Source organism: Ostrinia furnacalis, unplaced genomic scaffold (assembly GCF_004193835.3).
Source record: "Ostrinia furnacalis isolate ACB-3 unplaced genomic scaffold, ASM419383v2 OfSCF0664, whole genome shotgun sequence".
Lineage (NCBI taxonomy): Eukaryota > Metazoa > Arthropoda > Insecta > Lepidoptera > Crambidae > Ostrinia > Ostrinia furnacalis.
Genome location: NW_021130903.1, coordinates 118,658 through 133,576, shown reverse-complemented (window position 1 = coordinate 133,576; position 14,919 = coordinate 118,658). Strand labels below are relative to the sequence as shown.

The 14,919-nt window shown below is 36.6% G+C and overlaps 1 protein-coding gene and 1 long non-coding RNA gene across 2 annotated transcripts; both read right to left on the bottom strand.

The window, feature by feature from the left end:
• Positions 1-829: 829 nt before the first annotated feature.
• Positions 830-4,520, bottom strand: Or-18 (olfactory receptor 18). Its single transcript, XM_028323642.1, has 5 exons — positions 3,805-4,520; positions 3,403-3,502; positions 3,210-3,317; positions 2,079-2,234; positions 830-902 (listed from the first exon to the last, which is right to left on the bottom strand). The coding sequence occupies exons 1-5, from the start codon at positions 4,518-4,520 to the stop codon at positions 849-851; spliced, it is 1,134 nt and encodes a 377-aa protein (XP_028179443.1). The 3' UTR covers positions 830-848.
• A 7,433-nt stretch (positions 4,521-11,953) lies between these two features.
• Positions 11,954-12,981, bottom strand: LOC114366699 (uncharacterized). Its single transcript, XR_003657043.1, has 2 exons — positions 12,686-12,981; positions 11,954-12,119 (listed from the first exon to the last, which is right to left on the bottom strand). It is a non-coding gene; the product is annotated as an uncharacterized LOC114366699 (long non-coding RNA).
• Between the last annotated feature and the right edge of the window lie 1,938 nt (positions 12,982-14,919).

Here is a 14,919-nt window from a genome sequence, read left to right as displayed (position 1 = left end):
AACACAGGTCATATTTAATTACTACTATTTTGTCATGCTAATTGATCGCGCCGAAAGGAAATTGCTGGATTGTGTGCTGAAGAACCATGCATTAATTACTCACACGTTGTTTAATAGCACGCAATTCATTTTGGAATCAGTTTGATAAATGGTGATAAATTTTGCCTCTACAATACAATATGTGATGTGATAAGAATCTCTAGAAATTTAATTTTAGACCCAAGTCGTTCACATCAAAGGAGTAACGTGACAAGCACCTCTCGTAAATGAAAATCATCATCATCATCTCAGCCATAGGACGTCCACTGCTGAAACATAGGCCTCCCCCAATGCTTTCCATGTTTCCCAGTTGGTAGCGGCCTGCATCCAGCGCCTTCCTGCTACCTTTATCATGTCGTCGGTCAATATTTCATTACTTTTATTAATATTTAGAGGCGGTTGACACCATGGTAGTGATTTTATTCACAATCCTTTTTACGCGTTTCCACCAAAAATCTGGCATGGAGTTGAGTTTAATACAAAATTTAAAATAATGTGACAGTAATAACATTTTTTATGCATAACAAGGCAGGTATTTGACCACAATCGCACTTGATGTTAAGTGGGATGCAGTCTAGGATGGTACATATCTGCCCTGCAAGTGCCTATTCACTCTCGCCTTGAAAAGGCCCGGATTATAGTCTTCGGGAAAGACAGCAGCAGGCAACAAATTCCAGTCCGTAGCCGTTCGCATTATAGAAGAGTCATCGAAACGCTTAGTGCGAGCTGGTGGAATGTCAGCAATAAAAGACATGACCATAGGTGTGACTGTGTAATTGAAATTATAATTTTTTGCTTGTATTATAGCATTAATTGACGACGTCTCGGAGAACTGCAAAAATTGAGTATCCGTTGTATAGAGCCTGTTAACAAACAATCAAAAAATAAATGATACAACTCTCTTTTTTTATAGGCAGAATGTGTCAAGTGACTCAAAAGAAAGCACTGGATGATTTGATGATAATACCAATGCTAATGGAATGTGAAAATTAACAAAATGATTTAGGTACCTACATAAAAATAAAAATAAAATAAATTTTCATTTATTTCAGACCAGGGCTCATAAAATTCCAATAACAATTACATTAAATAAATTAAATTAAAATGTTATAAAATGTATTAAAATGTTACGCCAACTTTCATACCAATAATTAATAAAATCAACAGATACCATATTTCCAACAGATATAATCTAAAAATATACTGCCTCCTCATTGTAAAAGTATCAAAGTTTGTCGCCAACTTTCATATCAAGTATCAAGTTCACCTGATCACCGTACGAAACTCGTCTACTCGCAATCAAACTTGCTCGATCATCCGTGATAACATGGGTGGTAAGTGTCTTCCAATAACGTCCAAGTGTATTCGAAGTTTAACTAGGTACATGTAAGGTTTTAAGTTGAGAACAACTTTGGAATTGGTTTGAAATAATTTGTAAACAGCGAAATATTTAGTTTCCTCGCCTACCTGTACGAGTAGAGCCAGTTTTAAAGAACTCGTAGTATATAAGTCGTGAAAAGAAAGTTAATGCTAACATGGTACTCAAATTGACTTAATATTTACTATTTATATTATTTGAATAGTGTCTTTTACACCTAGTATAACGAGAAGTTCTCCAGTATGTCAAAATTACGATTTTCTTGAATGAATTCCTTGTGATTTTAAACTTTCATGTACCTAGTTGTAGATAATGTTTGAAATCATTTGAATTTTTTTTTTTGTTTATTAAATTGCTGTTCACAAGTCATTATGAATGTCTGTTTAGAAAGAAAATGTTGATCATTAATTGATTTAGTTGAACGAGCGAGCGAGAGAAGTAGACGCCAAGAGACCCAAGAAGGTTGTAGTTGAGAAACTAAATTTCACTATTTGTACTGACCTGTAGCGTGGGCAGGCCTCCTAGTAGGTGGACCGACGATCTGGTAAAGGTCGCGGGAAGAGCCTGGATGCGGGCAGCGCAGGACCGTTCATTATGGAAAACCTTGGGGGAGGCCTTTGCCCAGCAGTGGACGTCATTTGGCTGAAACGAACGAACTGACCTGTGCATAAGTCTGCATAGACATATCGGCTATGCCCCCAGCGGTGAGGCTCAAGCTCTTCTGAGCCACCGTGATCACTATGAGTAGGTCTCGCTGCAGGTCTACCGGCCAAGACGTCCAGGTGGACTCGTATGCTGCTAGCGATATGCCTGCACTCTGGGAAAATTACACAGTTTATTTTCCTGTATAGGCAAGAGGCAAACTTCACGGTGCGTTGCGGCACTGCGTCATCTTACATAGAAATATCTGTGACGGGCACACGGCGAATTCTTTGCGATGCGGCTGCGCAAAGCATCGTGTGCTTTGGCTCTAAGACTACTAGGTTAAATACTAGTTATTTCCCGCAGAATATCCCGTCTTATATTGCTTATCAATACCCAAACGGCATTCCATATAAAAATCTCGAAAAAATTAGACAATTATTGAATTTTGACTCAGACTTTTGATTATTTATCTACTGACGATCAATTTGCCTTTTTACTAATTTTATACTAATCTGTTTTACTGACGCTGGAGATTTTAGAATGTTAGAATTAAGAGGGCATTTACAACAAGCATTACAACAACCCTGATATAAACAAACGAGAATAATTTCGAACATGCCACATGTAACAAAGGCCAATCAGCGGCCCGTAGAATCCCCTGATTCTCGCTATCACTGTTATGACAAGGCAATGCGACTGCACCGACCAAAGTGGATAAACCTTACATTCAATAAAGAACAGTGCAATGGAGTTTGATTAAGGCAATTTACAAAGGCTGAGACGTCTTTAAGATACTGGAGAAAATTCTGCTTCTGAAGCATTCGTAACTTGAACTGACATTACAGATCTAGAGATATTGCGATTTAAAAAGGGAAAATTTCACTTGCTCAATAAGGACTGCTAAAAAACACGAACTCCTGCCGAAAGTCCAGCTACAGAGAGCTTTATCTACTTTATTTGATTATGTTCGTAAGTCGCATGTGTTTCAACACGTACTAAATAACCGAGTAGTGTATTTTGCAAATAAACTATGAAACAAACTAAGCCTTTTAATTTGTTTCTGTCACCATTTTAATACTGCGTTCTTCTGAAAGATTACTGCATTTTGGCTAATAATGTAGTTTAGTTAATCTTAAAAAGTACTTACTTCATCTATCAAGTTGTTGCCCAAATGACAGAAAATGAATGCATTGAATAAAGCCATTATCAGAAAAGCCATGAAAGATACTAGATGATTCTTTTGTTCCAGCCCAATCTGAAAACATTCACGTATGAATTACAATTAAAACAAAAACTTATTATGTCCCAAATTAATTTCAAAAAATTAAAAAAACACTTACTAAAGACATCATAAGAGCATTTAGACAAAGCTCTGCTGTGATCGCTAAGTTTTGAACTAGGAAAAACTCATTGAAAGCTGATTTTATTGACTTGGAATACCTGCAAGAAAAAACATAAGCATTAGAAACACAATATGAATTGGGATGAAGAAAATTACATAACTCGTAGAGCTGATGGCCGCTGAGGCAGAAAAGTTTTAAAGAAAGAAAGAAAAAAGCTTGGGGGAGGCCTTTGTCCAGCAGTGGACGTCTTTCGGCCGAAACGAACGAAATTACATTGCATGACAACTAGTTTTCTATGCTTATCTCTAGACTCCTTCTTTTTTTAGCTTTCCTCTGACACAAACTAGACCTTCACTGATGTTTTTATAAGCATAAAATATTTTAAGAATAAAAACTTACTCCATGAGACGAATATGTTTCTTCAGAATATCCTTGAACTCTTCTCTCAAATATGTCTCGCTCTCCACAGAGTACTTCAAAGCTTTCAACCGTCTCTGCAGTTCAACTAACTGATCGCAGAGGTACATCACTACGCTACACACTATGCCCTGAATGGCTATGGCTCTAAACATGAACGGTAGCACAAACAGAATCGAAATAATTAGAGTTGCTGCCAGAAACGTCAACTTATTCTTCTTTGGCTCAAAAGGGAACCAAGCGTCCATTATTAACTCCCCTTTAATCTGAGCTAAGAATTGAAAGGCTCCAGTTATTGAGGTCACTAATAGAGTGACCATGACTACATGGATCTTCATGAGATATTTACGGTTAACGTCAATTTGATCCCCGGAGTGAAGAATGGAGGAGATGATACATTTGATTTGCTCGTGCTTGATCAAGAAAATCATGATCTTGAAGAAATAATTGTAGGTAATTGTGACTTTATCCACATTGGATAGTAGCCTGATGACGTCATCTTTTGACATGTACGTCCCTATGCCAGTAGAGATAAGGAAGATGATTGAACCAATAAATAAGGAATACTGGTAGATTCTGTAAAGCTGATTAGACAACCTGTTCTCATCAGGCCATAAGCCAACGTAGAACAAAAACTTCAGATTGAAGTCGAAAAAATCAGCACGAGGGTAGGAGGTACCGAATACGTGGACTGCCATCTTGGAAATGATAAATCAATGGCAGATTTGCACGTGGAAGTAAAAAATTATGGACATGTAATGAGCTATGAATTGCCATGAAGTTACTAAATTAAAATGTATAGAACAGGCGCATAAAAAGCGTGACATTTACATATTAAGTGACAGTCAGGCAGCACTCAAAGCCATTGCCTCAGTGAGGGTTGGATCCAGACTCGTTTTGGAGGCAATCTTGGCACTGAATAAACTTGGAAGGCACAACAGGGTGACCCTCATGTGGGTACCTGGACATACTGGAATCGAAGGCAATGAGAGAGCCGACAGTCTAGCGAGACAAGGGTCAGAGGCGGCACCTTAAAGGCCGGCAACGCACCTGTAACGCCCCTGGGTCTGCGGGTGTCTATGGGCGACGGTAATCACTTACCATCAGGTGATCCGTTTGCTCGTTTGCCTCCTATCACAAAAAAAAAAAAAAAAAAAAAAACCTATTGGGCCAGAGCCGATAGTGCCCTTATCTATAAGCACTGTACACANCATAACGATATATCCAATTAATATTATTCTTACAAACATTTATATTTCGATTTATCAATGTATGTCAGAATATGTATTTATTAACATCTCGACTTATACATTTATGGATTTTTGTTTTTAATTTGACAAAAACAGTTATCAAGTTATGATCCCCTCTGAGTACTAAACACATCCATGATATGTGCAGTTGTCTTGTTATGCACGCAGTCAAGAGTTTGGATATTTGGAGTTATCCAGCTTTTACCTTCGTATAATCATATTTTTATATGTGTCATTAGCAGTTGTTAAAATATAACATTGTCAGGATTTCGAGCGTCTTTAAATATTTTTTACTTACCAACCCCTGAAAATATTTTTTTAATATATTAAGCGTTAATTATTACTTTTATTACTATTTTCAACAGTTTAAAACTAAATTAACGTTTAAATAGCAAGTTGAAAGAAGAAGGATAAGTTTAGTCAATATAGGTACTATCTATTAATGTTTTTTCATAACAGACTAATATTTCGTTTGACAAGAGAATTTAAGTAAACAATCTAATAATAAACTTTTAGGTCAATTTTAAGTTCCGGATAATTTTATTTTTATAGTCTATTTGACTTCAATGACATAATTTAGGAATAATGATGAGGTAAAAGTAAGTAGGGTCGATACGCCAGATCTCGTCCATTTAGTGAGTTGGTAGATTTGAGGAATAAAGATAATATACAATTTTTCGTAATCATTTTGAACGAAAAATTGTTGTCATTATGCTCCCTTTAGTCTTTATAAGTATAGTATAAACCTTGCTTTAAACCATTAGAAGTTTTAATATTATCTTTGTAATATTAATAAAATATAGAAAAAATGCTATTAAAATCACTAACAATTAATAACAGCATGGAAATAAAAAATATTAATAAAATCTTACTAATACCAATCAAAATATTTAGGTATCACACTTAATAATTCGTTCGTTCGTTCGTTCGTTTCAGCCAAATGACGTCCACTGCTGGACAAAGGCCTCCCCTTAATTAATAAAGGACTTAATAATTATAAACAGACATATATTTTGATTTATTTCATTTTTTGAAATTTCAATAGTATGGCTCAATTTGCAATATGGTATATTGGTATCCTCTCTAGGTACAGTTTGCTTTTTAATATTATTTACAACGTCTGTATTTAGAAAATAGTCGTGATAATGTGGACGCAAATTGGCTATCACAAGGGCAAGCTAGTTGTCAAAGTTGCACAGCGTGCTATGGAGAGGGCTATGCTTGGTGTTTCTTTGCGAGATCGAATCAGAAATGAGGAGATCCGTAAACGAACCAAAGTCGCTGACATAGCCCGACGTATTAGCAAGCTGAAGTGGCAATGGGCAGGGCACATAGTAAGCAGAACTGACGGCCGATGGGGCAGAAAGGTTCTGGAATGGAGGCCGCGTACCGGAAAACGCAGCGTGAGACGTCCACCTACAAGGTGGACCGACGACATCGTAAAGGTAGCAGGGAAGCGCTGGACGCAGGCCACTACCAATCGATCAACATGGAAAGCATTGGGGGAGGCCTATGTTCAGCAGTGGACGTCCTGTGGCTGAAATGATGAAGGGTAAGCTACATTAAGAGCGTGTATTAGCGTCCAGGAAAAGGCATAAGTACTGAAAAAAANGCGATCGCTGCCGATTGCGGCCGCAAAAACAAGTTTACATGGGCATGAGATTTTTTTCAAAGTTACTCTCACGTACGTGTATCGTCGTGTGTAAAGGGTTACGCTTACAAACATTTTATTTCTATAAGGGCTGATTTTTCAATCGTCAGATAACTTTTAACTGAAGAATAAGTTTGGCACATTGACAGTTTCAGTATGGGAAAATTGTCAAAATGACAAGGTTATTCTTCAGGTAAAAGATATCTCAGGATTGAAAAATCAGCCCTAAATCATTCTTAATCTTCTTTGCAGGGCCGTAACATATAACATTTTGCCTTTTTAAAACAAATTACAAAACTAATTGAATTTTAAAACTCGATGAAGTCACTTATGAGGACGTCGAGTGGTGTCACAAGCAATACGTGCTTGAATCGTTAAAAAAAAATAATTACATGACTGAATAAACATAAATTCAGTTTGTAACTGTTCAAAAACGCAATGTCGCCATCTACTACCGCTAAAAATACTCCAGATTTCAATGACAAGGGGGCATTCTAAAATTATGTAGACTTGACTGAGTTTCGTCGAAAAAAGGTTGGGAAACTGTGCCTTTGGGGTTGGATCCTGCGAATCCTGTGGCCTCTATCTGATTACAACGTGTCTAAATTATTTCGCCGCGCATGGTTAGGGCGTTTTGACGTTTTGCACGAATAACAGTCTTATCTAACGTGATGTCATAAAAATTGTTGAAGAGGTTAAGTTTTTTAAACGCAATGCGTGATTGTCTGGCTCAAAACATAATATTTAATTAAATTAAACAATTACTAGGGACAATCATGTTGTTTTTGTTGTGGTTATCATTGCGAGAGGGAGGCCATTGCCCAGCAGTGGACGTCGACTGAAACGAACGAACGAATCATATCTCAAGGGCGCTACGGTCACTAAATACACTCAACATCAAATAAACCGCACCTTCCGCGACGCGAACTTTAAAGATTTTCTTCTGACACAATCATGGTACCCCAACAATATTGGTGTTATTTGAAAGCCCAATAAATATCCTTAAAGAAAAATACATTTCATTTGTAATTATATGATTAACATATACCATAAATGTGACTTGAAAATAGACCTCACTTTGGGCTCACCTCTGGGATCAATTAGACCAATTTTTATGGTTATAAAACCAAATAAAGATCTCACGTGTCCACTTTAACAGATGGATAGCGATTAATCCCAACTTAACAGTTTTATAGTCATAAAAATGGCTATAGCGTAACTACCTATTTTTTGAAGAAGTGACTCTGGATCCTTGTAAAGTAAAAATTTTTGGGGTAAAAACCTTTCCTTTAATTAAATGAAGTTTAGAACTAGGCTTTCAAATGGTACCAATGTTGGTGGGAAGTGGGGATGTAGACGTTTGATAAGTGCTTGTCGCGGGAGGTGCGATTTATTTGATGCCGAGTGTAGAAATGAACATTTATTAGGTAGGCATTATTGTACATTATTGTATGACCACTCAAAAAGCAAGTAGGTACTTAAAGCAATAGAATACAGTGATGGGATTTATATACATATTTATTATTCAAAAACACAACGAACGTATTTCTTCCTTTTGAGTTTAACCAACTGCCCCAAAGGAGGCTTTGGTTATACCGACATATCCTGGCAACCGCAAACCCTTCGTTAGATTACACACAATCTCGGAATCGTTTCGTCCAGCAATAATCGCCGGATGAATTGTTTATCACCGGGTCTACCGTTGGGTCTACCGCTGTGTATCATTGGATTGCTAAGGAAATACGTAGGGATACGAATATGAGAGTTTGGCTTTCAAACCCCCGAATGTTATTAGGGATTACTGTAACACATTCGTGGTTTTAGGTAGCCACTATCTAGTGACACGTATTACTTTAAATTGCTTCTATACTGCACATTAAATAAATAATACAGAAAAGATAATGAGGTCATATTCATAGGATAAATATTTTCCTATTAAAATTTTATTTTATTTATAATATTTTATGTGATTTATTTCCTCTTGTGAGACGATAATAGCATTATTTGCTTATCAATAGTTCGGTCTGCATGGATACGCAACATTTTGAGATAAGAACCAAAATGTACTCAACTATACTAAGATTTTTATTATAATGTTCTTTATTAGATTGAAATTTAATGTAAGTGAAATGGTGGAAATTCCGATTAACTAACTAACTTTATCATTATTTTTGTTTCACGAGTTTCAGAATTAGTAAGCCACTGGCTATCCTTTACATGCACATATTTGAAATCTATCATTCAAACTGATTCGATACTATCCCACTAATTATTAATGTTCACTGATCTATTGGATCCACTATATGGATAGGATCTTTGCGGATGAGGGGGGATAAAGGTATAGGGAAGCACAAAAGATCCCAATGGGTCGACGTGCACTGCGCCCATGCGCGGCCCTAAAATAAGATAAGATAAGATAAGATAAATTAAAATGTATAAAACAGAATTAACCAGAAGTTTTATTTTATGACACTACGATTTTTCTCTCAGCGTGTCTACTCGCATAACTTTTTGGGCTATTCATAAATTTCTGCTATATCAACCAACCCATCTGGCCTAAGTGGGGAGTGTAGTCCTCCGTTTCCCTCTGGTAAATAAGAGAAGGTCGTGCTCTTGCAGTGGAGACTACATGAGCTGATGATGAAAATGATGATGACAGCTGTATCATTATACTATGGATTCAAAACACTTCTCGTGACCTTAATCATATCCATATCCATATTTCTAGCATCCTCAACACACTCATTGGAACTCATTACTCTAATGCAAAAGAAAAACTTTGCAATTAGACTGAAATGATAGGCGAAGCGCATAAACGAAATGGAAATGGTAGGTAATTGTTAGTTCTTTGCTGATTTAATATGCGAACTTTAAAGCTACGAGGGTAGTTTGTGAAAGTTTAATTTGCACTTGAAGTTTGTGTTTTATTAGTGAAGTAGGGAATTGGATTAGTAAAAAGTTTTCCATAGTATCCGTTTATTTATTTATATAGGTATAATATGTTAAATATATTTATTTATATTATTATGTTTGTATGTATCTGTATATTTATGTATGTATGTATGTAGGTATAATTATGTATCTTAAATATTATATCAATTAAAAATTTAGCTTCTACCCTTCTACCTCTACCTTCGCACTCACAGCTTTCTGCATAACCCAGGAGTCGACTGGCTGAGAATGCTCAAATAGCATTAAGTCCACCTTTTGTACTATTTTATTGTGCAATAAAGTTTTATAATAATAATAATAATCCTTATTTGTAGACCAAGTGCTGCCAAATTGTGTTATGTACTCGTATCTGCTGATATCTTTCCCAAAATACCATAATCTGGATCTCTTCAAAGCAAGAGTAGGTAGGCATTTGCCTACTGGGCAGGTACTATCCTAGACTGTATCACATATTGCGATAACCCGAAAATTCGCGCTATAGCGATGGGTGTAGCCAAGTATTCACGTATACTTCGTTGCTTTGATACATACTACTTAGTCAGAACTGTCTGGAGCACTTTGCGCCGCTATCGCCCGAATGTTTTTGTGACGTTTAGTGTGTGGCTCAGGGGTGAGCATCAGGTGTATAACATTTGCTGCTTAAAAAATTTATCTAAAACGATTGAAAGGTGTAAAGTTATCTCTACTTCCCTAAAATCTCCATTTGTAGAACACGTGCTGTCAAATATGTGTAAAAATTATTGTGAAAGGTATAAGAATTTCCTTCAGAATTCCACAGCAAGATGCAAGTAGCTTTCAAAAGCACTTTAAAATAATCCAAACGTGACACGCGGGCGCCGCGTGTTGCCCGCACTTAAGGACCTAGAAATGCACCTTGGAGGGCTTTATGGGACAGGTAGAGGCCACTACTATTTGTCATCTTTCATGAAAAAATATTCATTTTATCTCCTTCTGTTATGTTACGATTGAGACCAGAATCCTGGTATTGGGGTCGAGTTTTTTAAAGTTATATCTGGACACGGCTTTATTTCCGCTTACCGCTGGGCTACACAATATTGGACATTTTACACTGCGCTTCTGGTCCCAAACTAAGCAAAGCTTGTACTATGGGTACTAGACAACGGATATAAACATATGTACTTAAATACTTTTTTTTTGTAAATACATACATAGGATTATACATAGAAAACACCCAGTCCAATACAAACAATATGTTCATGCACACAAATGTTTGTACTTTGCGGGAATCGAACCCGCAACCTCCGGAATAGTAGTCCGTTTCGAACCACTACACCAAACGGCCGACTAATTTACATTACATTACAGCGCGTATCATGTGTGTGGCCCAGAGGTTACATAATCATTATTTTATTTTTCATACAGTCCAGTTGAAATATTATAGATGTGGTGAGAGGCCCGCCCCTAATGACATCTTTGTGAACCTCAGGCCCTCAACCCGTCTGGTTAGCGTAGGTAGAATAGGTCTATTATCCATTTGCCTCTGTTATGTTAGAGTTGAACATTGACGTGCTTCTGTAGTAGAGAACAAAATTTGGCGATGAATACTGACACTTACAAAGAAATTACCAGTTCTGCACACATGTTGTAAAGAGCATAAACCAAGCACTTATTCTCCACTTATTTTTAGTCCATACATTTTGGTCACATTTTTAGTTTTAGTTAGTTTCTTACCAATAGTAGGGGACACTGCAAATGCAAGTTATCTTTTCACAGAGAACGGTTTTAGCTTCCATCTGCCTCAGTGCATACGACTTGTACAGGGAACACTTTTGTGCTTTGACCATTTTTATGTAGAACATAAGTTGCGGAAAATGTCGTGAGCCTGTTTTTATTTAGGTCCTTCTTTCTCTTTATTGGGCATACAGTTTGGGTTGGCGTACTATAGTCTTTTAGATATTATTATCACAAATGCAGAAGACTCAGTTGGTCAGACTTTATAATAGCTACATTTTCTAAGTGTGGACAGGCCTCCCATTAAGTGGACTGACGATCTGGTGAAGGTCGCGGGAACCTGGATGCGGGCAGCGCAGTACCAGTCGAGAAATCTACAATACACAACAAGCTTCATACTAGCTCCAAAAAAACTGACTTAATTTTTTAATTTCTCGTAAAATACCTTTGTCATACAAAATGAATGAAAATCTTACTTTTTTTTTAACTTTAACTTTGACAAACGTCAAAAATCTGTCAACCTCCATACAAAAAATATTGAAACAAACGTAGATTTTTGCAACGACTGTGTTTTATTTCTTTCACATGCTACCATAAACAATATTTAATACATATTTTGTTACAAAGAAGTTCTAATATCAATACCCCCACTTAACAAAATAAACTAATTAAATTCAAACTGTGTTTCATTTAATTATTCATGACAAAACCTATTACATTAGTCAGTTGTAATGCCTAATAAATGAAGAAACCTATAATGCTTACACGACATTAATCCCTTTGTCAACAAGTCAGCAGGCATCTCATTTGAACACAAATATTTAATTTCAATAATCTCATCTTTAATATAATCTCTAATAAAATGATGTCTGACATCAATATGCTTTGACTTATTATGACATTGGTGACTTGTTGCCAAACTTAAAGCACTTTTTTTATCACAATACAAAGTTATTACTTCTAATTATTTACCTGTAAGCTCATAAATATATAGCCTCTCTAGCAGCCTATCTATATCTATAGTTTTACAATCTGACATTTGGAACTTAGACAATAACTGCTCTATAAGTATATTGAAGCTGATCTACAGTTATTACATTGTTTTCTCTATCAACATTAACATTCATGCCCAAATAACGTTTGACAGGTCCTAAGTCTTTCAACTTAAATTCTGAACCCAACATTTTTTTTAATTGTTCAGTTTGCAAGCTATTATTAGAAAATATAAGAAAATCATCAACATACAAGCAAATTATGATTTTAACATCATCATCAAATTTTGTAAACAAGCAAGGTTCAAACTTACTAATCTTGAAACCTATGTTAACTAAACAATCTTTTACTCTTTCATACCATGCTAATGAAGATTATAACTTATGCCTTCCACAAAACCTATCTCCTCCATACCTGCTGCACTGCTAGTGCATAGATTTGTGAAACCATACTTTTGTGGTGGTCTCCTCTGTCTCTTCGGCCTGGTATTTGGAGTCTGAGTAACTGGATTTACATCTGAAGTACTTGTTGCTTCTCCACCATCTGCACTTTCTGGAGATTGTGAGACTGTAGTTACTGTGGTTGGACAGTTCAGGGATTCTTGTTGTTTCAGCTCCCCCACTGAATNATTTTTTTAATTGTTCAGTTTGCAAGCTATTATTAGAAAATATAAGAAAATCATCAACATATTAATACAAGCAAATTATGATTTTAACATCATCATCAAATTTTGTAAACAAGCAAGATTCAAACTTACTAATCTTGAAACCTATGTTAACTAATCAATCTTTTACTCTTTCATACCATGCTAATGAAGATTATGACTTATGACTTCCACAAAACCTATCTCCTCCATACCTGCTGTACTGCTAGTACATAGATTTGTGAAACCATACTTTTGTGGTGGTCTCCTCTGTCTCTTCGGCCTGGTATTTGGAGTCTGAGCAACTGGATTCACATCTGAAGTACTTACTGCTTCTCCACCATCTGCACTTTCTGAAGATTGTGAGACTGTAGTAACTGTGGTTGGACAGTTCAGGGATTCTTGTTGTTTCACATCCCCCACTGAATCCCTATCCTCTGCACACACCACAGCTTCATCATTATTCAGGACCCAGATGTTGTTGGAATCTTCACCTGAAACTGTCAGTCCTGTCTCTCCTTCCATCACAATAACATCTCTGCTGGTGGTTACTGCATTCCTTTTTGGATCATAGATGCGGTATCCTTTCACATTCTCGGAAAAACCCACAAGTATCTGTCTCTCCGCTTTTCTATCCCATTTCAATCTGCATTCTTTTGGGATGTGGACCATTACGGGACTTCCAAATAAACGAATGTGACTTAAGTCAGGCTTTTTGCCATGCCACGCTTCATATGGTGTCATATTTTTCAAGCTTGAAGTTACACATCTGTTCTTCAAGTAAACAGCTGTGTTAGCTGCTTCAGCCCAGTACTTTTTCTCGAGTTTTGCATCAAACAACATGCACCTGGCCTTTTCAATGATGGTTCTGTTGGCTCTCTCACTCACTCCATTTTGTTCTGGCGAGTAGGCATTCGTTCTTTGATGAACTATTCCATGGGTCTTCAAATAGTTCTCAAATTCTCTACTACAAAACTCACCGCCATTGTCTGTGCGAAGTACTTTTATCTTTCTGTTTTGCTGATTTTCTGCAAATGCTTTGAACTCTTGAAAATACTTGAACACTTCATTCTTATTTTTCATGAAATATATGAATGTCATACGGCTGTAATCATCTATGAACAACACAAAATATCTGGCACCTCCTATGGATTTCGTTTCCATTGCACCACAGACATCTGCATGTACTATCTGTAGAGGTTCTGCACTTGTGTTACTTGAATGAGGAAAAGGTAGTCTCATTTGTTTACCTTCACAACAGGTTATACACTTCTCCTTTGTCATGTCACTAATGGTTGGGTAAGAAAAACCATTGACTAAGCCGTTCTTCATTTTGTTCATGTCACTACCGTTGATATGAGCTAGTCGCCTGTGCCATAACTCTGCGTCTGCTACTGCTGATGCCGCTAATCCACAATCTGCTTCCTTTGTCATAAGCTTGTAGACTCCATTAGTCAATTCTGCAGTTGCAACCAGTACATTTTTCTTGTTTCTGATGTAACAATGGCTTTCATTGAAGTTAACTTTGTTCCCATTGTTAATCAATGCACTTACTGATAGCAAATTTGTAGTTAAACTTGGCACACATAGCACATCTTTGATTGTCACATCGTAGTCATAACTGGTAGTTATCTGTACGTCTCCGGAGCACACAACTGGCACTTTCGTATCATTTGCAACAGTTATTTCTGATAAACTTGGAGAAAAATTCGCGTTGTTTATCCAATTCTTGTTAGCTGTCATATGTGCGCTGGCACCAGAGTCAACGTACCATTCAGTTTTATCGTATGTACCATTCAGAAATACCACACTGAATGCATTGGTTTCCTTTTTCTTCAACAACGGACACTGATTTCGATAATGCCCCTCTTGTTTGCATTTGTAACAAGTGATTTTCTTTGTTGATGAAATATTAT